At 32.0% G+C, this 27277-nt stretch overlaps 1 protein-coding gene across 1 annotated transcript in view; it reads right to left on the bottom strand.

Moving 5' to 3' along the window:
- Positions 1 to 27028, bottom strand: part of LOC128919790 (putative uncharacterized protein DDB_G0285031) — a 207870-nt gene extending 180842 nt beyond the window's left edge. Inside the window, exons 1-2 of the mRNA XM_054231934.1 lie at positions 23930 to 27028; positions 22565 to 23604 (exon numbers count right to left, since the gene is read on the bottom strand). Coding sequence (XP_054087909.1) covers positions 22565 to 22590 — 26 coding nt within the window. The 5' untranslated portion in view covers positions 22591 to 23604; positions 23930 to 27028. The remainder of the gene's footprint in view (positions 1 to 22564; positions 23605 to 23929) is intronic.
- Between the last annotated feature and the right edge of the window lie 249 nt (positions 27029 to 27277).

Raw genomic sequence — 27277 nt, 5'->3', positions numbered from 1 at the left:
TTGCATTGCTTAATTCATTTGGCCGGAGATTAAATTACATCAGCGTCCGCTTCTAGTTATTTTTGTATGCTATCGTTGCTTGAAGAGTGTACATGTTTTTTTGTTAAGTTGATTGGAAATAGATGGGCTCTTGAAGTGTAGGCAGTTATTGGCGACATTTTAAAAGTGTAAGTGAAGTCATTTGAGTTCATTGCGTTGTTGTGGGTCTCCGTAGTTACAGTGCACCTAATAAGTAGTGTATTTTTGTTGGTTGAATATATTACAAGGATGGGAAGCTTCTTACAGCTCTCACACAAACCTCATCAGACGCTTCTTAATAACAATTAAGCCTTTCCGAAGAGAGAAGGTACTAATTTTCGAAGAGAGAGAGAGAGGTATTTCTTGTTTCCTGATTCTCGAGCTGACGTTCTGAACATTCATGCGACTTCCATACTGATGACAAAAAAAAATTACAAAACTCTTAATTATAGAGAAACCCTTGTGCTCGATCCCGTTCACCATTTATCATAAGAGATCCACAACTGATCACCACGGTTTTTACATACTTCATTTCTATTTCTCGATTATGTGGAGATATCTAGAGAGATCTTCATATAGTCTGCGTTAAACTCCGCCTTAAACTCTGTCTATTTGTCTTCCATTTTTCTCGCAAACCATTATAAATATTACGAAAAGAACCGACAAGTATTGGAAGATCAGCATTCAGCATCAAGACATCACTGGTTAGAGTCAGTAAGAGTTGAATAATTTATCCAACGTAGGTATTGAAAACTAAATATTTGAACTAAAATGGGTTTTGGTGCTATCGAGTACAGTCCAGTCTTGGCCCGTCCAAATACCAAGTCAGCAGTTTCGAAGTTCGAATGGTCGAAGACTGTCGTTCATAAAAAAAACAAAGACTACACATTCAAAAGCTTAGTCGATCAAAAAGAAGAAAAAACGAAAACGAATTATGCACAGACTGATTTCTTATGAAGTAGTCTCCAGTGGCCAGACTTTTGGACTTACAAATTCTATTAGAACTATAGAAAGCAGCAACGTAAACTACGCTTGAGAGAAATAACACTTAAGGGAGTTAAAAGCGAAAAAATTACAGCAAGTTTAGTGAGGTGGCTCCAACTGCTCGTCTTCTCTTCTTTACAATCAAGTTTAGATATCAGTGGGTAGCTTTTCGAACTCAAACCCAATCTACTCAAAACCAACCATTTAAATTGAGGTGATTGTAGCTTCGAAAACATTCACCTGCCAAAAAATTAATAATAAACTGTGGAAAAGAAAGAGTTTAATGACTTTCTCACCACTACCAGAACCATTAAACTTGACCTCTGGAAAAGAATTCAAACTAAGAAGCAAAGTGTAAAAGTAAATGGCGAAACCACGAAACGAAAAGCTGAGTAATTTTGGTAAGAAAGCTAAGTGAAAAGCACAAACAGCCAGAACTAAGTCTACTGTGGAATTTACAAGCTGAGTATAATGAAAAGTAATGAACTTAACTGTCATTAGTACATTTGACTACACATTTTTGTTGTAACTTTTGTTAACTGCCAATGCTACAACAAATTAATGACGTCAGCTACAACAACACTAAAGCTTTCATGAAACTTGAAAGGAATTCACTGCAAATGCTACAAATCAGTATAAAACGCTCAAGCGTCAGTATAATTATTACTTCTGCTTCTTGTTTTGTGGTGAGAAAAAGCAAATTGGTGAAGGTAAACGCAAAAATTTAACGGTTTCTGCGCACCGAGCAATTAAGCGCTGGCTGAAAGATAATTCGAAATGGATTTAGGTGTATGTCTGGTTACACAGTAGAAGTTGTAAATTTCATTTTGAAATCTCAGCAGAAATTGGCCTGCGCTGTTGTTGTAGCACGAGACATTAACCACACCTCACATGAGTTCCACATGTGAAATTGTTTAACCGCATACTTTGATACAAATGCATCATTAGCTGCAACAATGTTGCAAAAGCAATGAATCACTGTAGATTTTAGAAAAAAAAAAACAATAATAGAATTCCGTGATGTAATGAGAAAAGTCTTCCGCTTTCTCTTCTTTCCTTTTTGCTCTCTAAACCGAGCTGGCCATATAACCCGATTGGATGCTGTCTGGTTTAGGTTTTGAAATTCAAGTGAGTGCTCTCCAAGTAACCCCGGCTCTCAGTCAATGGATCCTTAATTGATCCTTTTATCTAATTGATATTGGGGTCACTTTCGGAAGTTTGGATGAGTCTTAAAACGCATTCAAACTCGTCCATCCAATTAAAAGTTGACCTAATCCATTAAACCGAGTACACATCTTCTAAATCTCGGCCACAATAGCGGTATTTTCCTTCTACGGTAACATTTATTGATTTCTGAAGTAAAAGTGTTGTGGAAAAGATCTAAGTTCGAGAAAAGTATAATATGACTGAGGGAACGATCTCCTTGTTCATATGGAACTATAGCGGATCCAAATTAATATGCATTTTTTGACTAGGGATCTTAAAAACGTAGACTATGTAAGGGCCACAGATATATTAGTGAATGTTTTCATCAACGTGTTATGAATTGGATATCTTTAAGCATTAGTATTAGTCCATATTATATTTCAGAAGATCTAAGTGATACCACTGATTTCGTCACTAGACCTCTCTAACGCCAAGGACCTGTGAGCACCACAAACGCATTACGAGTTTTTTTTATGAAACCCAGCACCGAACTCGCAGAACATATCGACTTCGAGGACTATTATGGACTATCTATTTTAAAAATGTGGTCCTTACGTGAATCGACGAATCGAACAAAGAACTAATATAAAATAAATATAAATTTTTCGGAAACTTTAGATCCTGCTTTTTCCTTAATTTCGAAATTAGCTAACTAAGTGAACTCTGCAGAACCCTCACTATTGAATTGCATCGCTAGTTCCATTGGTATGTGTCACCTACCTATACATATGACTGTATTTATATATTTTCTTTAGTTTACTCATTTGTTTGTGCCGAAAATCTCGCACAGTCAACACTTCCCAATTATTACAGCTTTTAATTAATTTTATTATCTCCAAAAAATACCAGTCTCAAGAATGATCTACTCATACACATATACTGCACACTCAAATATTGCCATAAAAAGTAATATTTTCGGTAAGTGAAAAAATGCCATAAACAATTTTGACAGCTGCCAAAATGAATTGTCATTTACATCTGTTTCTTTGCAATTGTCATGCAAAAGAAAAAGAAATTTTACCAAAAATTACAGTAAATATAAAATGCAACTTGCAGACTTTCTTTGTTTCACGCTGACATGGCAGCGACAATGAGTAAGTAAACATTTCATTGAAATGTCATTATTGACAATTGACACATGCAATTATAAATATGTATGTGCATACGTGTGCTTGAACATATGTACTTTTCGTTGCAGTGGATGCTGAATCATTTTTAAAGCGTTACAAGAAAATTTTTGCAAGTGACAAGGGCGGAGAAAATATGGTGAATGGGTTCAAAATGGAAGAGAAAGATTGACATTTATTTATTTTAACTTTTATTTCTTATATTTATTCGTATAATCAAGTTAAAAAATAGGTGGCAACGCCAGCAGTTAGATGACAGTATATTTTCTGAGGCGTGATAACCAGTCTAAATCTCGGATTGGCTTATAAATCAGTATTGGCTTAGAAAGCTTGAAGGCATAGGAACTTGATTTGTTGGAACTGGTTGGCAACACTGTCACCCCTATAACGATTTATATGACAGTTCTATCATTGCTTGACGCCTGTCTACCAACCTTAGGATTGATGGAACCAAATAAAATTCGCTACAAATGATCGATGAAGAGACGCCTTTACAAGAAAAAAACACTGGGAAAATTAGGAATACAAGCCATTATAGCCACTCGAATGCATCGATTACTAAAGCTGCAGTATATAAGTCTAACTTACCAGCGCAATATCTAATTTTCCTGAAGTTCCCTTGTAGAAAATATCCGACAAATATATACAACAAAGCTACATGCAAGAAGAATTTAAGCAAGTCTTACTTCGACTGATTTTCACTTCTTCTATTTCACTTTTGAAAAAGCAGAGCTGACTGGTCAACAATCAGTGGAACACTGACATATTTTCTACTTGTGTGGAATATAGTCTAAAATGAGTATCTGATATTCTGAAATCGTGTAATTTTCAAGCGTTGTGATCTACGATGGCAAACTGAGTCTCTCAAGGAACCCTACTAGATTTCCTACAATCCCCCTTATAGCAATTTGACTGAGTTCTTCTGTAACTCCATTGAGGTTGACCGGAGCTAGTTTTTTATGGATAGTTAAGATTGGATTTTGATACGAATTTACAGTGAACTTCCTTAAGAATTTCCATGACTCGTAGTTGGGTGGGTCTGAGATCTTCATGAATAGGTATTTCCAACATGCTTGAAGACCTAATGAAAAGCAAATAGTACAATACTAAAGTTCTAGACACTCAATGAATTTAATGTAATTTTTTCTCTTGCTACCATAATACAAAGACAGCTCGAGTTAATCCAACTGTCTATTGCAAACTACAAAGCTTACTACAGCTGCATCGTGTAATCTTCACTTGAAGAATAAAAATCCTTGCTTCACTCACACAACCATAGGAACAGTGCGTGACTGTGGAGGCACGAAAGTACAGTTGGCAATGTTTTTTAAACCTATTTGGGCTGCTGTAATTTGGCGTAAACCAGAATTTCAAGCAAAATAAAGTGAGCATGAAAAGGAAAATATTATGAGAGTATGTAAAATAATAACAACAAACAAAAGACTTGGACACTGTACGCCGTAAAAACCAGTTTTGAAACTTCAAAAATCGTATTACAAATTTAAGAAAGGTGGCAAAGGACAGAAGAAAAAGGTGAAAAAGAAAAATGCAGAAAGGTGAGAAAGTATACAAATACAAAGAAACTAGTGAAAGGGTTGGTGAGCAAGCGGGCGAGCGGAGCACATGTGTGCAGCAATGAAAGCAAAAGGAAAGTATATTATAGAGTGAGTGGGTAAGTTGTAAGTATATAAAAAAACAAGAGAAATATAGAGTATTGAGAATAAAATAAAAGCTATGTTGACTACAATATGTATGTATGTCTGTATGAAAAAAATATGGAAGCAAATTTCGACCATTTGCTAAATAACGTTGTTCTACTCCAATCGCGCCGAAATTCAATTTTGTCGACTAATTTTGTCTTGAGTTTTTTATTACCAAATATGAGTATGATTGAACAAACATTTCGATTACTTGCCATGCAAAATTTATCTTTAATTTGTGTTAATCATCATAATTATTCAAATTTTGTCCTGATTTTCGGTATTGCCAACAAATTTCGTCTTAACTTTTTTTTAATTCTTGCAGTGGAATTTGCAAGCAAATTTCCACCACTTTCCATGTAAGGGTTATCTTTGATATGCGATGTTTATATTGTAATATCGCTTTTATTCTCGGTATGGTCGAGCAATTTCGTTTTCTCTATATTACTTCTAAAAATGATCGCGATTATATGAAAAATTGAACAAGTTGCCATATAAGATTTAAATTTTGAACGCTATATTTTTTACATATGTTAAGTTATCGTTTTAATATTCAATATTCTCGACGCTTTTAATCATTAAATAATTTCGATGAACAGTGACCATAAACGCCTTTTACGTATATAACAGTTATAATTTTTATAAGCCAGTTAACACAAATTTGAAGTAAACGCTTCAAAATTTAATTTTGTCGACTCATTTCGGCTTCTCTTCCATATATGCAAATATGAAACAGATTTTATAAAAATTTCGACCACTTGTCTTATGTGTTATTTAATAGCTCCAAAGTTTTAACGCGCTGCAATTTATTTTTGTCGACTCTTTTTGTAAATTAAATATTGTAACAAAAAATGGGCGTGGTCAGATACAAATTACGCTTACTTCTCATATATATTTATATTTTAATACTAATTTATTAAGGCTTACATTAAGATAAGAAGCTGAGATTAGCTGAGCAGTTACAATCACTGTTTTAAAACAATAGTTTTGATTCACCACTAATTAAAGATATGAAGAATGTTAATCTGAAATTCCAATTCCCCAAAATGTCTCGTTTTTCTTGTTTATTTTTACCTTTTATCTTCTCAATATACATAATATTTTCATATTTTCTTTAGGCACCCTTATATAAATTGCATACACAATAATTTATATGCGGTTGCATGCCGCACAATCGATTGACAATGTGCATAAGAATAATATAAAATAATAATAACAACAACAAAAAAGGTTGCAACCACCCAGAGCGCTGCACGAACTTGAAATTCAGCGCGGTAGAGTGAGTTTTAATGAAAGAAAAAAATATAAAAAATAAATTTGGGTATGGGCCGTCAACTGCTAACAGACCGCACACAGCATTCAAGTGGAAACCTTCAAAACGAGTTTCAATGTCATGGCAAAAATTATATATTCACTTACAATGTGCACGCATCGTAATGTAATGCATTACAACAACCCCCAAATTGATATGACATTGGACATAAAAAGACAACCATACATACTAACATATATAACTGTTATATACATATATGTAAGTGTGTCCGTGTGCGATGAAATGCCAACGCACCCTGTTGGCAATACATATAGATATATAGCTGAGAGGGTGGTTAGGCGCTCGTTGACATTGCAACCCCCAAAAATAAGCCATTCTACTATTTTGTGTTTGAACAAAAGTCTTCAAACTTAACTTCAGCTTCAGCTAACGGTGTTTTATGTGATTATATGAGTATGTGTGTGTATTTGTCATGCAACATGCGTATAATTTGAAATTATAAACTTAAAGAAAGGTGCCACAAAGGACATAACACTGCTAAGGCAGAGGAATACTGATGAGCGCTAAGCGCTACGTATCAAATAAGACAGTTAACGGAGGCGAAAATGGAATTTGCTTTTATTTCTAAATAATAAATTGCATGGATTCTAAGAAGGATTTGAAAAACTGGAGAATAAAATTTTTAATACGAGTATCATCTAGCTCATAAGACAAAAAAAAAAGCCAGGTCTACCTTTATTTGACAGTACAATTGATCACGAAAATCTAGAATAATCATGAAGCTCATCTAAACTCACTGACTCTTAGAGATCTATTAACTCGACAACAGTCTCAACTGAAGATTAACTTAAATATGTTTAAAGGTGTAAAAGCTCTCTCAGATACCCACTGCCTTATCTGAACTGAGTATGCTACAATTTTCAAAGTTTCTACTTTTCGAAACATAGATCGGGAATATATAGACCATCTTCTTAAATATCATCAAATATTACTTGTATGTGCCGAATTTTAACACTTGTAGCTTTTTATAAAGCCACCTGCCAGTCTATCGATCTAACAGGAAGATTCCTTGATTTTATTTTCACTGTTTTCGACTATACAAATCTTTAGAGAAGGTCACAGGACAGCCCGAACCGGATCTCTGCATTCCCGTTTCAAACCCGCAAATGACTAGAAGAATCTTTTACAGAAACAGAAGTATCTAAACACCGCGACAACTAACCCTCTAATCACTCTATAGGATCCTCTAGGTGAATTTAAAAAATCCAAAATGTTTAAGATCTGGTCAAGAGTAATTATACACATTATTTTGGGACCAAGAATGGAAAAGAACAAAAGAATTGTATTCCAGAAACACATAGAGAGTCTTAAATTGCTGAAAATTTCTCTTAAAAGATGGAATTGCTTTCTCCAACAAACATGCATGAGACATGAGTTTTTCTATTATTAGCCTGCTGCTCCATAAATTTACTTCGTCACTAGTCTCCGAGGCAAAAAATAAAACCAAAAAACTCTGTTCATTAGCATTTATACCACCCAAAAAAAGTGCCTGATAATCATCCAAAACACCCGCCTACACATTAAAAGTGACTTAGGTGCACATACATACTTACATACATATACATGTACATACTTATTTATCTGTAATATCTAAATATGTAAATGCGTTGAGTTCAATGAACCTGCAATGAATATATTTGCCCACTTTACTTTCATAACCGTTAGGCAGAAATTTATTACTTTCTAGCGATTGCTGGGCACGTTTTGTAGTTACATACATTTATATACATAGATGAAAGGTATATGTCCAAATAAATATGTACAATGTTTATATATTACATACTTGCCAGCGATGCATAAACGAAGTGCTAATTTTTTTATGTTACATGTAAACATAACTTAGCGTAACCTAATGTGACACGACACAATATAAATATAAGTAAACAACAATAAAATATAATAAAAGTTAAGTTAACATAACGTAACTTAACGTAGCAAACTTAACATAGCCTTACTGCGTTAACCTTAAGATGACTTAACATAAAACGACCTAAAAAATAGAAACAAGATTAAACAACATTATGTAAGATATGGAGAAATGTAACTTAACGTAACGTAACATAATATAACAAAACATATAAAACTTAACATAGCGTACCTGGCATACCTGGCATACGTAGCATATGGGTGACTTAATATAAAACGATCACAACTTAATGTAACTTATCACAACACAGCATATAATACAGATAACTTAACATAACTTAATACAACATAATGGAAATTAACAAAACATATCATATCTTCACTAAAAACCCAAACGTAACTTAGCATAATTTAACATAACTTAGAAAAACATAACGTAACTTAACATAACGTAACGTTACTTAGAAAAACATAACGTAACTTAACCCAACGTAACGTAACTTAACATAACTTAACTTAATAACCATAACGTAACTTAACGTAACATAATTTAACACAACAACAAAAAAATTATAATGAAGCTGCCGCTTTCAACTTTTCACACCCACTTGTCAAATGCCTACAAAAACGATTTGTCCGTACGTACGTACGTACATAGTATATACGGCAAACAAATTTGTATTAAATCGTCAGCGTCATTGTAGGCAATTTTGCTTGTGATATTTGCAAAACACACATAAGGCGGAAGACTAGTATTTAGTTAGCAGCAGCAATAAAACACGAAAAAGTTTATTGTACATTTTGCCAGCTTTAACCGCTGGGAATATGCCGAAAGGACATTCAACTCGCATTAGAACTTAGAAATTGTAGGCGGCGAGGAGGGTGGAGCGTGGAGCAAGTGCTGCGAAATGGTGGTGAGGCCGTGCATGTTTACGCACTTTTCGGCCAATTCAATGATTTGGGCCCAAATAGAGATTAATGTGTAGCGGAAAGTGTGAAATAAATTTCATTTTATTGAACCTAAAGTAAACTTGAGAAATTTGCAGAAATGATGGGTGATGATGAGCAAATATTTGTCACGCAGTTGATGTTGGGAGATGTGAGAGGCGTTGACAACTGACAAGTGACAGCTTATGGCTGAGGTCGGTGGGATTATAATGGATTTTAAACGAAAAATTTTAAATTTTAATTTTATTACTATTAAATTTAGTACTGTTATGTTTCATCTACTCATTAAGACATATATAACTTGAAGTCAAAACAGCCCTTTATAAACAAATATATATATGAACTACATTTTTAGTATAAATATTAAAGAATTTGTTTATTTTAAACCGCACGGTGATTATCATATATCACACCAATGAATTCTAAGAAATAAAATTCCACATAAACATATATACAATACATATATAAGCAAGCTTAGCTTCACTTTGAACTTTCATCTCCGCAAATCACAAATTTCTCCACGTTTGTCATGTTAAACAAAGGATATCTGTATGAATGTATATATGTATGATATATAAATTAATACTTGTAAATATATACATATATATATACATATAGACAAAGAACATATAGACCTCAACACTTCCTTATCAGGCAAATATGGGTATATAAAGGAGGTTTAATAGAGTGTGAGTCACAGCGAACTATAGAATAATAAAATAATGACAAAAGGGACATAAGTAAGTAAGAGTGAATAAACTAAAATAAATTTTAATTATAATTTTTTAAATATTTTATTTTTTTCGATTTCAAATTAAAATATTTTTTAATAAAAAAATTATTTTAATTTTTCAAAGTAAAACAAGTAAGGAAGGGCTAAGTTCGGGTGTAACCACACTATAAACATAGAATTTGTGCAAAGTTCTGCATCGATATCTTCACTAGTGCTTACTTTATATATTGTAAAGTTAACGATTCAGATCGTCTTCAAAGTTCTGGTATATAGGAAGTAGGCGTGGTTGTGAAGCGATTTGGCCTATTTTCACAACATATCATTGGGATGTAAGGACACCATTACAAACCAAGTTTCATTGAAATCGGTCGAGTAGTTCCTGCGATATGGTTTTTGACCCATAAGTGGGCGACGCCACGCCCATTTTTCATTTTGTAAATAATCTGAGCGCAGCTTTCATCTGCCATTTTTTATGTAAAATTTAGTGTTTCTGACCACTTTTAGTAATTTTCAACCTAACTTTTGTATGGGAGGTGGGCGTGGTTATGATCCAATTTCTTTCATTTTTGGACTGTATTAGGAAGTGGCTAAAAAAACGGCTGCAGAAAGTTTGGTTTATATAGCTCTATTAGTTTGCGGGATATGTATAAAAAACTTAGTAGGGGGCGGGACCACGCCCACTTCCCCAAAAAAATTACATCCAAATACGCCCCTTCATAATACGATCCTTCATAGCAAATTTTATTTCCATAGCTTTATTTATGGCTTAGTTATGGCACTTTATGTGTTTTCGGTTTTCGCCATTTTGTGGGCGTGGCAGTGGTCCGCATTTTCGAAAGCAACCTTCCTATGGTGCCAAGAAATAAGTGTGCCAAATTTCATTAAGATATCTTAATTTTTACTCAAGTTACAGCTTACACAGACGGACAGACGGACGGACGGACAGACAGACATTCGGATTTGAACTCCACTCTTCACCCTGATCACTTTGTTATATACACCCTATATTTAACTCGTTTAGTTTTGGGTGTTACAAACAACCGTTATGTGAACAAAACTATAATACTCTCTTTAGCAACATTTGTTGCGAGAGTATAAAAACAAATATTTGTAATATATTTCGATTTCAATTTAAAATGAAACAAAATATATATATTTTAATTTTTTAAAGTAAAAAAATTTAATGTTTTAAAGTAAAAAAAATTAACTTTTTAAAGTAAAAATAATAATTTTTTAAACTAAAAAAATTTATTTAAATAAAAAAAAATATTTTTATCAGAAAATAAATCAAAATTAAATATTAAATAAATTTTTAAAATTTCTAAAAACAATAAATTCGAAATTGTTGAGAAAAAAATAATTTCAATTTTTTTTAAATTAATTTGAATTAAAAAGTTATTCAAAACATAAATAAATTAAAAAAAAATTTATTTTTTATAAATTAGAAAAGTATTTTAAATTCTCAATTTTCTTACAAACTAAAAATATTTTAATTTTATCTATTGTTGTTACATTAAAAAAAAAAAAAAAACAAATTATTCTAAAATTTTTAATTGTTTTCTCATGTCAAAATTTTAATAATTAGAAAAATTAAAATTTTAGCTAAAAAAATAAAGATTAATTTGTAAAAATATGGAACGGGTGTTGAATGAAAAAAAATCTAAAACAATGAAAAAAATTTAGTAAATTTGTTATTTTTTTCAAAATGGTATTAATAACAAATAAAAATTTTGATTTTTATTTTTCTACGTATTTTATCTTTACACCAGATGAATGAAAGAATATTTTCAATTTTGATTTCAAAGTGTAGAAAATTTTACATACATTCATATAATTATATATACATACATACATACATACATACACACGTACATATGTAGATATATTTCTGTATTTATAAGAATAGATATGCCATAAGCCTTTATATAAATTCTATAACAATTTAACAATAACTACCTCTGATATGTAGATGACACAGGTAATAATAAATATGTATGCAAGAATATTTCTACTAAGATATACGCAGTATTTACAGGGATACTTATGTATATCGGAAAGTTTTTATATAAATATGCCTATATACATACATATGTACATACATGGCAATATATTTTATTTCACGCACCCACCACATTTAACGCGCTATCGTCATGCGTGCGGCTTATTGTTATTGTTGTGTGCTTTTTTTATTATTATATCTGCTTGCCTTGCCATATCTGCAAAGTACAATTCTTACTGCATAAGTGTTTATTTGTTTGTATGTGTGTTTGTGTGCTGCTTGTTCCCGAAAAATTTCAATAGCAAAGTTCAATGAACTCAAAACGCACACCGCAAATACGCACGCATTTCATATGTATATGCGGCACACGCACACTAAACAAATCAAACGCACAGGCACACACACACACACACACTAACATTCACGCATACAAACGCACTAATTTTTTGGTTTTTGTATCCCCATTCACACGCACAGCTGTCCATTTTTCCAACTCGCCCCGCAATTTGCTGCTTTTCCACACAACGTATTCCCACCATTCTCTTCCATACCGACACACACACATGCAAACACCCTTCAAGTGATTTTAGCTACAATCTTTAACTGACTTCGTTGGTGCTCGCTTCGAAATTTTCGGCAAATAGCCGAAATTGCTTTCTTCATTTGAAACAAAAAAAAAATAGTACATGTATACTTCCATATCTCATACGCTTATAATGCATTGAGTTGATGCTTCTTCTTCTTCTGTTCTGTTTTGCTGTTGTTTAAATCAAATGGCAGTGTTGCCGCACAAATTGAGTTTGTTGAGAAAAAATTAGTATGTAAATAAAAACATAATTTGTTTCCCAATTTTAAAATTTAAAGAAATTAAGTTTTAAAAAAATATTGTTTTTTAAACCCAAAAATTAAATTTTAAAAATTCAATTCGTTTGCATTTATAATTTTTAAATAATTTTAATGAAATAATTAAAACATAATTAAAACATTATTTAGTAACAAATGCAAAAATTCAAAATTTTGACAATTTCAAAATTTTCGGGTCAAATATTTAGATTAATTTATTTTTAAATATGTACATTTTTTCAAAATTTGGTTTTCGAAAAATTAAAAGTCTAAAATTTTTTAAATAAAATATGAACCTTAGTAAAAAACGGTGTTTATTCAAAAATTTAAAATAAAATTTCAATTGTATTGTTTTCAGGTAAAAAAACAATCATTTTTTTAATATATAATAATAAAAAAAAAATTTTAATATAATATATTTTATGTTTTTTTATTATTTTAATATACAATAAAACAAGAAAAAACGTTAACTTCGGCTGTACCGAAGCTAATATACCCTTCACAGGTGCATTTCTTTTAGTAGCTATGTGTTTAAGCAAATCTAAAGACGTAAGAAAAAGTAAGTAAAAAAAAAGAAAACATTTTACTAATTCTTTTTAGCCGGGTTGTTTGCTAGAAACATTAAGGTTATATAGTTAACCGATCTGAACAATTTCTTCGGAGATTATATTATTACCTTAAGCAAATTTTTATTACCATGTCAAATTTCGTGAAGATGCCACGTCAAATGCGAAAATTTTCCATACAAGCCATTGATTCCGATCGTTCGGTTTGTATGGCAGCTATATGCTATAGTGAACCGATCTGAACAATTTTTTTGGAGATTAAATTATTTCTATGAACAATAACTCACACCAAATTTCGTGAAGATATGTAGTAAAATGCGGAAGTTTTCCATACAAGCCCTTGATTCCGATCGTTCAGTTTGTATGGCAGCTTTATGATATAGTGGTCCGATATCGGCAGTTCCGACAAATGAGCAGCTTCTTGAAAAGAAAATAACATCTGCAAAACTTCAAAACGATATCTTAAAAACTGAAGGACTAGTTCGAATATATATATAGAGAGACAGATGGACGGATAGACAGACGGACATGGCTAAATCGACTCAGTTCAACATACTGATCATTTATATATATACTTTATAGGATCACCGACGCTTCCTTCTGGGTGTTACAAACTTCGTGACAAACATAATATACCCTGTTCAGGGTATAAAAATTAAATATTAAAAAAAATATATATTTAAATGAAATAAATAAAAGTTTATTTAATAAAAAAATTCAAGATTTTCAATAAACCTAAAAGATATTTGTTGTCAATTTCAAACGCAACTTTTTAAGAAAAGAAAAATAATATTTTTAAACAATATGTTATATGAATGTATGAACAGATAAAATTGTTTTTTAAAACGATTTTTTTTAATTCGAAAATATTTTTTTATAAATAAAAAAGTGACTTTTATGATTTCTTAAGTTTTAAAAATTTTTTAATAAAGAAACACAAATTCTAATATTAATACATCAGATTGTAATACAATTTTAATTCAATAAACTTGAAAAAAAAGAAAATCTATTTTAAATTTTTTCATTAGTTTATAAACTATTTCACTATACTTTAAGGCTTAAACAACTTTTTCAAATAAAATTGTATAAATTTTGAAATTCTTACAAAATCAGTTTAATTTTTATTCAAATTTATAACAAGATTTTTGTAAAACTAAATATTGATTGTGCGATAAATAGTATTAAGTATTAAAAAATAATACTATGTATATTATTAATTACAAAATATTAAAAACAATAATAATTAAATAAACAAAAATCCAAAAAAAAATAGTTTTGAAAAATTCTGAAAAATTATTATTTCTTTAATTTTAACATTTTTTCTAATTACTATTAGGCAATTCACAAGCTTTGTTGTATGTCTTAAAAAATTAAGAAGACAGAAATGCTATATATCCGCGATAAAAAATCATCAATATATACATATATGCGATCATCCGATTTTGGCCTTAGCAAAAAAAAAATAAACATAGCGATTTATGATGAGACCAAAACCAGATATATGTCCGTATTTTCCAGATATATACAACGTGCGGTATAAATCGGTTGAGAAGTGTTCGGGCAGAAGGGCACGAGCAAAACCGACCACTGACCGACAAAAAAACGGGTTTTCACAGAAAACCGACTACCTACTCGTCGAAGTTTTGTCCCAAAACGCCCCAAAGCCCCACCCACCGACCGCGCACACTGCCACGAGTGTGTCCCAAAAAAATCCGGTTCCAAAAAGTAACCGGTTACTGCAGTACTAGGCATATGCCGCAAAAAAACGAAAAAAATCAGCAGCAAGTGGGTAGGGGTATAGAATAGCGATCTCAATAAACATAGCACGCAGTTTGTATCAGTCATATTTTAATTTTGCATGTGAAACAAAAACAGTGTTGGTATGACAGTCATAAATTGGTCAGTCTTTTGGTGAATTCAGAAGTTCCTAGGATCTGTATTCCATCTAGAAACTATGGGAATATTTATGTATATACTAGGCTCTATATAGTTCTTTATAACATAGTTGCTAAACTAGTCAGTGTTCGTTTTGCAACTCGTTAAAAAAATACAGTCTATAGTAACAAAAACCGTTAGAGAGCCGAAAAAAATATTTCAAATTTCATGAGAAAAATAACAAAATCGGCAACACTACCGGCATTTGAACGCTGTCAACGTCATTTTGTGTAAACAGAGCGTTCTATTCGCAAAACGCGTACTAGGTACTCACGCTCTTTGCAGACATAAACTCAAGCGCACAGTCACACACACGCATAAATACGAAATATTTTGACGTAGAATATACAAATGTAGTGGCTCCAACAACCGTGAATGGTGGAGCCAATAATACGAGTATGAACGGCTGCTACCTAGCGAGTGGGAGCTGAAGCTCTCTTCTTCACACAAACACGCACACTCTCGCTAAGGCGCTCCAAGAGTAGAGTGCGATTTGTGCTGTTTGTAGCTTTGTTTTTCATTTCTTTTTTTTTCTAATTTTTTTCTCGTTGCTTATTTTTGCTGCATTGTTTTTGCGCTCTGCTGTAGTTAGTTATGTGAGTGTGTGTGCCATAGTAGGAAGCATTTGTGGCATTATGATGTAATACATGCTGCGTTGCAATTAAATAGCTGCAAATCCACTTTTTTCTGCTTCATTTCCCTCATTGCTTGCACGGATATGTATTACAATGAACTCTGTGCGGTTCGAGCGAGTTCAATTGTTGGATTGGCGAAAGCATGGAAAACTCGAAAACAAAATGTGCAATGGGTAATTTTCGACACTGGGGTGGGGCAAATAATGGCAAATTTCCGAAATTATAATATTTGAATGTACGTAATGTTGTTGGAAACACCTTGGAGGAAGTTCCAAATTAAATGAAAAATATATTAAATGCCTCTTTAATGTCGTATATTAACCAAAACTTTAATGAAAATAACTGTTAATATGAGAATCGAATATATAATATCCCTAAACCGTATGATTACAAAGAGATTTAACAAAATTTCTACTACAGCGCCACCTAGCTGATGAAACCAATAACGAGAATAATATACTTCTAACTCGAACTCTTTGCTTTACGTTCTCCCGAAAAATTCATTAATTCTAGATGTTTCGATAACCGAGCTCTATATAACCTATTTTTAGAAGGCGAAATGGTTCGGTAACTAGCAGAGCTCAACTAAATTTGTTTCGACAAAAGAGAATTATGTGGAAAAGGTTAGAAGTGTCATATTAATTAGCTTCATCTGTCAAGATCAGCCATAGAACGATTAATGGTCTATAGGCCTTACTTGTGAGATTCAGCTTTATATTCTTATACAAAGAAAACGGATTCAAATTGTGGTATGGACAGTTTCTTCAAAGTATAAATTTACCGGGAGACATCACCAACAAAAATCTTGAGCCAATTGCTATTAAAAAACGAAGCTTTAAGCCGTCCGAATTATGTGCCATTTGAGAACCACGATCACCAAAAAGCAAGGTCTTACTTCATAAAAAATTCTCACTAAAGAAAGTCAGAAGTTAATCTCGGGAGTTCCTAGATGGTCTCAATGGCGGCTTTCCTGTACAAAAATTGTTCCGAGTGTTACAACTAGAGATTTTGCAGCGCTCTGTAAAACAGGAATGAAATGATCTGATTTATTCGACTGTATAAATACCAGTCCTTTGAAGTGATCTAGATGTAGACGATGAAGCATGATTGAGTCTTTGAATGAAAACTATGAGTTTGGCATACTTTCTGGATGTTTTGGTATTCTTACTTAAACCTATCGGAACATTTGGAACAAGTATTTTTTTATAAATAGCTAAACGCAGTTAAATTCAGAAACTGGTCCGTCAGAACAAACATGATAAAATCGTAAAGGAGGAACTCAAAAGGTTTAGAGACTATTCCAATTGATTAAGCGGAAGAAATAACGACACGAAGACCGTTAAATTACTCTAGTTCATGTTTATCTGCAATTATGTTGTCTACTTTGATCTTTATCTTATCTAAATGCGTCTTTACGATTGATACGTCTGACTAAATTTTATTTTTATCGGTTTTATCTCTTTCACTCGACACTCTCTCTCACACACGCTTACTTTCCACATTGCGAATGGAGCACAAGTTTATTGAAAGGGAGAAAATTTTTGCGCCGATCGCACTGTGATCTTCAAATTGCTTTTGTTTTCTCATTGCTTTCTTCTACAAATTTAATGGCTGCTTGTTGTTATTATTCTTGTTATCTACCAGTTTTGCCAGAGCAACGCTACTTTTGTTACAAGAGTTGATTGCAATTGCAGTCTCTCGCGCGGCAGACGACGTTGCAAGATCAGCTATATCTTTTTGCGCTTTTTCTCAAACCTTACTATTTTTTTCTTTTTTGTATACATAGAGATTCATATATGTATATACTAGCCAAATCCGCTAGTCTCACGGCAAGTTCAACTGATCATGATCTTTATTATTGTAATTGTAGTTGTTTTTGCTTTTAGCTGATATTCCTGCCTAATGCAGATGTGGTTTTTCCAGTCTTTTTACTTTCATTTTCTTTTAGTTGCTGCTTAGAATGCTCAGCATAACTTGTAGCGGCTAGCTGACTATCTGGCTGGTTGGTTGTTTGACTGGCCGATCTCTCTAAGTGAAATCAAGTATCATAAAATAGTCGACTCATAGTAAAGTACGACAAACTTAGCGATAAGATTATAAAAGCAGCGATAGATCGATCGGTTTATATGATTGTGTGCATGTTTATGTGGGACTCTACACGGAATTTATTTTTTTTTGTTTGCCCTTTGAAGTGATCAGTTCTTGAGCAGTTGTTGGGACTGGCTGTTGGTATGTATAGTATGGTTGATAGTTTGTAACGAAAGTTGAATGTCTGATAAGATGCAATACTCTATAATACATATAATACATACAAAGGTAGCTCGGATGACTATATATTTTCAGTAAAGCACAACTATAAGCGCATGTGAAGTGACCACTTAGTCTCTTGTGATTCTACAGGCAAATGTATTACGTTTTTTGAAGAACTATACCTAATGATTTTCCAAAAGTGAAGTTGAAGGAAACTTTATTTTGCTAAGAAAAAGTGAAAAAGTTTCCCAAGCGGCGTTCTTAATAAGTAAAACATAATAAGCTTCCCTCTTAATCTTTTTCTCTCGAGTGTAATTACTTAGAACTCAAATCAAACTGTGATATCTAGTGAGAGATCTGAGGCCACACAGGTCAGGTTTTGGGTTTTCAGTAAAGCACATATATGTGAGATAACCAGTTAAGCTCTTATATTATTATATATCCACATATTTGTCTAAAGAAAAATGCAATTTCTTAAGAAACAGTAAAATAATTTAAGAAACGAGCTTCTTACTAATCAAAACAGAAAAAACTTCTTTATATTTCAACTTCCCTCGAGTTTAATTACTTATAACTCATATCAAACTGTTATATTCAGTGAGAGATCTAAGGCCTTAAAGGTTTTGAGTCTTTGGTACATGAGATAACCTTTATGAAATCAATGAGAGATAATCAACATGCTATGAAAAATGTCTCTTCACGGTGGTCTAAGAACTCTTATAAGTTTTTCAAACCTCACAAAAAACTATAGACTAGCGGAGTCTCCTACAAACTGCATTTAACACACTGTAAACATTATTATTATTGCATAAGAATTATTATACCGACGAAATCACAGTCCACACGAGGTGACCTGCCTCAACTGAATGAAATAATAAATGATTTTATCATTGATTTAGAAAAATGTGTTGTGCAAAAGCATGCGAATAAAAAAGACGAACAAGTAAGCAACAGCAAATAAGACATAGAAAAAAATTGCATTTGCTGCAATAACAACAAGAACAATATGAATGAACGACGCTCAAAAGTGTGAACCGCAAAAATTTTGCAGTAAATTTGCAAAACACAAAGACGCAAACAGTTTATGAGATACACTAACATACAAACATACACAAATGGATGTGTCATATGAGTCTACAAATTGTCATATAAATATTTATAATATTTCGCTGCGCAGTGCAAAGCACTCTTTTGTTATTACTACAAGCATTTTAATTTTGTTGATGGGATGAGTTTTGTGTGTGTGTGTTATTTGTTTTTATGACAGTATGTTTAAATAATTGTTTATACAAAGAGGAAGTGCAAAGCGGCAAAGTCAAATTTGTATATTAATGAATAAATTTGTACTGGTCCAAGTGTAACTAGTATGTAACTAGTTTTAAAAGGATGTATATGTATTTTTAATTTCTAAATTCCTACGCGCTAAATTTGGATTCTCTGAGCAAAAGTGTATTGATAACTATTACTATTTTTTTTAAGAACTACCACTCAAAAGTGGTTTCTAAGCTAATTTTTCGAGTTCCAGTCAATTGTTTAAGCGAGATCTTGAGATTAGCACACTTATTTCAGTTGAACTTTAAAAACTTTTCAGATTTTTAGTGACATATAGTTTAATTATATTGTGTATTGGTCCAAAAATTACTGGTTTATAACTAGTTGCATACTTATAGAATAGTTGTTAAACGAAATGTCTATACTTTAAAACCTCAAATAGTTACTTATATGAAACTAGTTGGTTTGAGACTGCTTGCTACAGCTCTTCTACTACATAGACACACATACATACTTATTTATAATCATACATACATACATCTACATGCAAGTCTCTGAAAATTAACATTTTACGTTACTTCCTTGTCTGCACCGGCAGCAGCAGAAATGCTACGACAACACCAACAGCTATAGTATATAAAACAACAACAGCAACAAAAAGTATAATGTTTTTGATATAACAACAATAAATTGCCTGCTTCACTTGCTCAGCCATAGCAGAATAAATGAAGCTAAAACAAATCAAAAGCGATAGGTATGCATACGCAAGCGTACATAGTAGCTGACAACAACAAAAGACAACAGATATGAAGATTTACTAGTGAACATAATTGAAAAGAACAAATTGCAAACTAAAAACTAAACAGTAGCAGAGCAAAACCTGCAAAGCAACGACCACCGACTGTCTATGACAGCAGCTAGAGATCGTTAAAAAATACATAATAATATGGAATAAAAAAAATAAACCAACAACAATTGTGTCGTTCGGCGACAACACGCGTCGTCAAATGCTCGCCAATTGCCGCCTGCAATAGTTAGCAGTCACTATGGTTTTGACGTTACAGCCAACTTAATTAAATGTAAAAGCTGCAACAGCAGCAACAACAAGCGACACGACGTCATGTTGTTCTGTTGCAGCATTGAATTTGTGCAACAAGCAGACAAATACATATATAAAACAGATATTGTACATAAATATATATGTCTTTATGCAACGCCAACGCTCACGCCAAACTATTCGCATTATTTGTATTATTTGCTTTCGCCAACCGCACGTTCGCGCACTCATTGACGCCGTGAGGGAGGTCATGAATGTGGCAACTATGCGGCAATTTAATTGAGAAATGCAATTACATACATACAATCACACACTCACAATAGAGTGCATTAAGCATATAATACAATTGCTTTTGTTTTTTGTTATTGTATTTAATATGACAAACTGTTGATGAGAGCGGAACTTGTGAGAGAGAAACAAAGACTCATCGATTTCCTTCATTGCTTGTAAAGCGTGAAATTCTTAACTGATTTATGGAATGCTTATGAAAACATATTTTTAGTTAAAAATGCTGCAGAAAAGCCAAAATAAACAAATTAAGACTTAAAAAAATAAATAAGTCTTACAACACTTCTTATCCAAAAGAGCAGAAAGCCTTAGTGGAGCTTTTGAAGTCTCCTACTCCCAAACTGCTGTTGCCGAAATGTTGTAAAATTACTTAGAAAGTTAGAGAAAGAAATTGCAAGTGCTGTTCTGAGATAAATTGTATCTGTCCAGTATTTCAAACACTTAATATGAAGCAAATATCTTCAGATCTCTAAATACCAAGAAATTCAGTGATGTTTTAAGAAAAAAATTTAATCAAAGTGCAGATAATCTTGGGTTTGGGAGTCAATATATGTTTCACCAAAATAATGACCCCAAACATACAGCGCTGGATACTCGTCTTTGGATCTTCTACTCCTGTCGATTTTACCTAAAAACAACACCGCAAAGCCCAGACATAAATCCAATTAAAAATGTATCTATCCAATTAAAAATGGTCTATCGTTAGAAATGTCTGGAAAATGGACAATATTAGGGACAAGAACAACTTTGTAAAGGAAATGCAAGAAGTTATCCCCAAAACTTACGAAAAAGTTGTGGAAATAAATGCAAAGGCGATTGTACGAAGTTATTAAACAAAATAAAATCTCATTTAGTACTCATTTTAATTTATGCTATTGATTATAGGTATCAGTTAGGTGTGTACGAATATGGATTTTGCGTGTGTTTATGCTAAATGTTTATTTTTTGTGGAGATATTATTTACGTTTATATAAAAATCAATACGTTTGGTATTCTGCGGTCATTTTTAATCCAAATCTAGTTTTAGTTTTCATAATTGGTTTGAAAATGTATATTTTCGCTAAAAAAATAGGGTGTACGAATACGGATTTTGCATACTGTAAATGGATCCAAACTAGAGGAACGAGTGTGTAGTGTTGTATTTTCAGAAAAATTAGACATCAGAATCGCCTTCCGACTTCTAGATCAAAAGATTACTGTCTTCCAAGCAGAGATTACTGCAATCAAAGAAGACCTTATAGACAAGAAATATATTTATTTTTTCAGACAGGCATGCCGCCTTGACGGAACTAAAGTCTCTTAGAGTCTCATCAAAGATACTGAAAAAATACCTTCAGCTATTAATATGACTATCTTACAACTTCAGGATAAACTTACAATGAGTGCCAGAACCCAGAGACATTCCCTACCTTGCAAATTAATTGCGCTAAAGACGAAATATACATGTCTCTGACTACCAAAGCAGATCATTTATCTCTCTTCTAAAATTCTACCTCGATAGAAAAATTTTAAATTTTGTATTATGCCCTGACCAAAAAGTTCCATTTATGGAAGGAAATTTGTATGAAGGTTGCCTTCTATTGCCACTTCAAAAGTTCGAGTTATGGAGAACTTCGAGTTATAGAAATTCGAGTTAGGGTAAGAAATTTGTATGAAATTTGCTATCTAAACGCTATTGCCAATTCAAGTATTCGGGTTATGGAGGTCTTCGAGTTATGGAAGTTCCACTGTATATTTAAATAAATGTCATATATAGTCAAATATATATAAATATTAGTAAATTAAATGTGCGCTTGACACTCACCTCGTTTGTTCATCCGCAAACAGCATCTTCAATTGAATTCATCATTTTTCGTTGAATTAAATTTTCTTTGTGTTTTTAACAATTTTTATACGAGCAACTCATCGAAATTGTGATGATTGAACAAAGAGACAACACACACTCATATGCACTTAAATGCCATATATTTTTATATTTTATATATAGAGATTTTTACTTTTTTGGTTGAAACACTTTTATCACTGCTTGTTGTTGTTGTAAAAATAATGACGAATAAAACGAAATTCTTTGCTGTTAGTAACTTAAAATTTTCGTTATTTCGTAAGAAATATTTTTATTAGCAAAGAACTGCGCTTAACAACGCTCTCAAACACACACACACATATGCTTATAAGCACTTGCAGCTTACAAATTTTGCACGAAACACTCAGGCGTTTTATATGCTGATTTTATAATTTTTATGCACTTGTTGTTGTATTTATACACTTTATGCGTTGATTTTGTTAATTAGTGACATTTTTTATGTAACAATTAATTGATTTTTCGTTGAATTTTATGCAAATTTCTTTTCGCGTTTAACTTCGTTTTTTATCGTTTTCAAGATGCAGCTTTCGGGTTTGTTTGGTATATTTGTATTGAAACTCCTTTCATTTACTTATTTTTATTTTTACGTCGTTATTAATTTTGTTGTAATTTTAATGTATACACTTTTTAACACTATTTTTTCGTAATATAATTTATTTTTAATAATAATTTCTTATTTATTTATATATATTTTTAGAAACACTTTTAATTATAAATACTTTTTGCTTTAGTGCGAGATTTGAACACAATTGGGTATCGTGGCGTTGCAATTTACAAATTTTTCTTAAATTATTATTTTTTATATAATTTTCTTATTTATATATTTGCATACATATATTTTTATGTATGTACATATGTACTATATACTTGTATTTACAATTTAAACACTAATAAATCACTTTCAATTGACGCGATGTTGGGATTTTTTATTATACTTTCTATATATTTTATTTTTAATGAAGGAGCATAAGTTCTGTCACCTAAAAAGAGAGCAAAAAATAATTATAAGATTATTTATATAAATAGTATAGTAATAATTACATTAATAATAAAATATGTAAATATAAAATAAATAAATTACATCAGTTATTATTATTAATTAAATTTGTAACAATTATTAAATTTTAAATTATTATTAAAATTGAATCGTTCGAAATTACTCCAAAGCCTGCAGAAATTTTCCTGAATCATTAAAAAATGTATATACATATTTGTAGCTCCCATCGAAAATTTAAGAATTTAATCTGTTTTAAAAAAATTTTCAAAATTAATAGGAAATGTTTTCAATATGCATTCAGTACTTACTTCTCGAAGAGTAATCCAATCACGGAAGAAATGTCTCACTTGTTGATAAAGTTGTATAAATGCTTATTTATGCTCGTTAAATACACTGATAATCCCAACAATACAATTGTATTTACATTTGTTGGTGTATATGTGGTTGAATAAACTTCAGAATTTTATTGCATATGGAAAATTTTTTGAAAAGTTGCCGTGTTTGAATAGCGATTTACTATATATTTTCTTTAAACACATATACAATATGTTGGTTATATTTTAATTGTATTCTTGCCACTATTGCTTTTATTTTAATTGAAAAATATTTTCTTTTTCACTTGTTATAAACCAAAATTTTAGTTCGTTATTTTATTATTATTTTTTTTTAAGTGCTTGTATTAATATTTTTGTTCACTCATTGTATTTTATATTTTCAAATTTCCGTCGTAATTTCTGTTTCAATCCCGTACTTTATACATTATTTTTCACAGTATTTCACACTTGAACACAATTTCTGTCACTAGTTTCCAATTTCCTCACTTTATCTTTGTTAGACTTAGTCTTAGTTTTCTCCATTTTGACAGAGATTTTGAAAAATTTTCACAAAGGCTTTGAAAAATATTTTCTTTCTTCGGCGCATTTAGTTGCAAGTTGTTGTGTGTGGTTTATTTAATAATTTTTTTCATTATAGAAATTATTACACTTATTTGCCAAAAATTTGCTGCTGTTGGGGGCTGTGTTATGTAAGCTTTTGTAGCGAAAATTATTATTTTATTAACTAATTTTTGTTTATTTTATTTATTTTTGATATTTTTTGGTGTAATGTTTGAAGTTATATAATTTAATTATTTTTAAATACACTTTCTGGCTATTTCCTTAAAATTTTAAGTACACTTTTCTTACTTTTTTACTCACTAAAGTTGCAGCAGTTTGATAAGTTTTATAATTTTTGTCACTTTGGAAACTTTTTAAAATAATTCACTGCTTTCAGTATGTGTGTGTGCGATAAATATTTATTTTTTCATCATTCAGCGTAATATTTTGAAACCACAAACTTCTTAAATCTTACCGAAATTGCATTTTAAGCTTTTGAAAATTTTTACAGCTCTTTTAATTATTTTTCTGTAATTTTTTCTTGTGTATAAACTTTTGAAATTTTATTTTATGTATATATGTTTACATTGCTATTAATGCATATAATGGGCTTTCATCTAGGCTCTATAATCTGTCACATTATCACTTTCTCGCACTGCTGTTTACATTATTTGATTTTAATTTCTATATTTGTTTATAAATATTTTGCATTTTTGATTGGATTTTTACACTAAGTCAACTTTTCGCTGCATAAAGATTTTCTTCTGTAATTCCAATAGCCGCAGTACTGTTTGGCAAGTTTAAAACATATGAATATTTTAATAAAATATTTGAACTCAAAAATAGCAACGCTGCCGACTTTTAAAGTTAAATAACTTTTATAGTTAACTAAAACACATTTTTTATCTATCCAATCTAGCGATTTTTAATGCATTTAGTTTAGATTTTGAAATTATTTTATAATTTTTCACGTTGACTTTTACAGATTTTGTAATGGTTGTATGTAATTGCTTAATTTACATGCTCTTTTATGCTGCTCAAACAACGCAAACACGTCACACTCATCTGCATTTCATGCAAATTCAGTTTTCTTGCAAAAAGTATATTATTTTTTACAATAAACGCATTTGTATTACTTAAATTTCCTTGAAACCACGTTTTGTTTGCTCCAATTGTGTGATTAAAACATGTTACAACATGCGCGCATACCAGTAACTGTGTGTTATGCTATTCACCTCAGCTTTACACCTCATGTAGGTGGTTTGTTGCTGCATTGCACTGCACTTTCTTTGACAATTACTCAGTGCACAATGAAATTCACTACATAAACTTTATTTATTACAATTTTTATGCGTTGCAACAATAATGTTACCACATGAGTACCGAAATTACTGATTTACAATATTCTGTGTTGGAACTCTTCACATTTTAGTAAAATTTCTTATATTTTTTCAGGCTCTCACTGCTTTATACGACTTTTTGCTTTATTAATAATTAATTATTAATTTTATTGCAATTAATTTACGCACTTGGAAATTCTGCAAATTGACACGCGTGTCAGTTGCCAACGAAATGACGCTACAAAGTGGCCACGAAATGTGTCAGCTGACTGCCGCTGGAACCATTTGTCCAAAGCGTTTTACTTCCTATGCCGTTAATGCACTAAGCAAACACACACACTCACATAAACGGTGTTGGCTTTTTTATGCCGTTAATCCACTTCGGCAATACCACCGACGCGCACACCTTTTGCACTGAACTAGCGCCCACAATTGCCGGCGCAACACAACAGCTTCGACAAAATCATTTCAACAATAAATTTACCACACTTTGTAAATTTATTAACAATTTTCACAATTTCTTTTCGCTTTCTTTTTCGCTATTTTCGACAATTACAAAATTTCAATAATTAGCGTTCACTCCAACACAACAAGCACCGTGGAAAGAAATATTTCCGCGTTCACGTACAAAATCTGTGCACTGCGCGTACTTAGTGGTGTCGGCGGTAACGTCGTCGGCAAATAACAACAGTAATAATAATAATATAATATAGCGAAGAGACGGAGACAACGGCAACCGTTTTGACGACGGCGTGCACAAGCAGAAAGCGACAACAACGACCGATACACTCGTGCAGCGATTTGCGGCGGCAAAGTAAACACACGCGCTCTCTGTTTGGCGTTTGTTAAGAGCGCGCACATTAAGCGGTGTGTCCGTGCAACGTGAGCAACAGTAATGACAGCAATTGTGATCGCAACAGACCGTGCGCTTGTGACGTCGTCAGCAGATTTGTTGCTCGGCACCAATTGGACGGTTTTGTGTGTGCTCTTTGATGTTTCTTACGTTGCGTAAGAGCAGTAGTGTGAGCGCAAAATTATAAAAGGCAGAGAAGAAAGTAGTGAGTGTGTTGGCAAGAGCGCGCTGTGCATTGTATACGTTTGTGTGCTTGTTTGGGCGCACATTGAGTATTACGTATGACAGCGGAAAGCGGACAAAAAACAAAAACAATAAGAGAAAAGTTCATTCACCGTTTGGGGGCAGTGGATGAAGGGCCCACATTGTAGTATACAAACAAACAAATTTATATGCATATGCATACATACATACATACATACATATACAAAAGTATGTATATATTGTGTAAAATTATGTATGTAAGCGCATGGATACATTGTTGCTGCTGCGGTTTACTGTTGTTGTTGTTGTATATGTAATACTGTTTGGTTGCTTTATTTTAGCTGCTTTCATATATACAACTCACTGGCATACATACATACAACT

Source organism: Zeugodacus cucurbitae, chromosome 5 (assembly GCF_028554725.1).
Source record: "Zeugodacus cucurbitae isolate PBARC_wt_2022May chromosome 5, idZeuCucr1.2, whole genome shotgun sequence".
Classification (NCBI taxonomy): domain Eukaryota; kingdom Metazoa; phylum Arthropoda; class Insecta; order Diptera; family Tephritidae; genus Zeugodacus; species Zeugodacus cucurbitae.
Note: the sequence above shows the minus strand (reverse complement) of the source record. Positions and strands in the feature narration are given on the sequence as shown.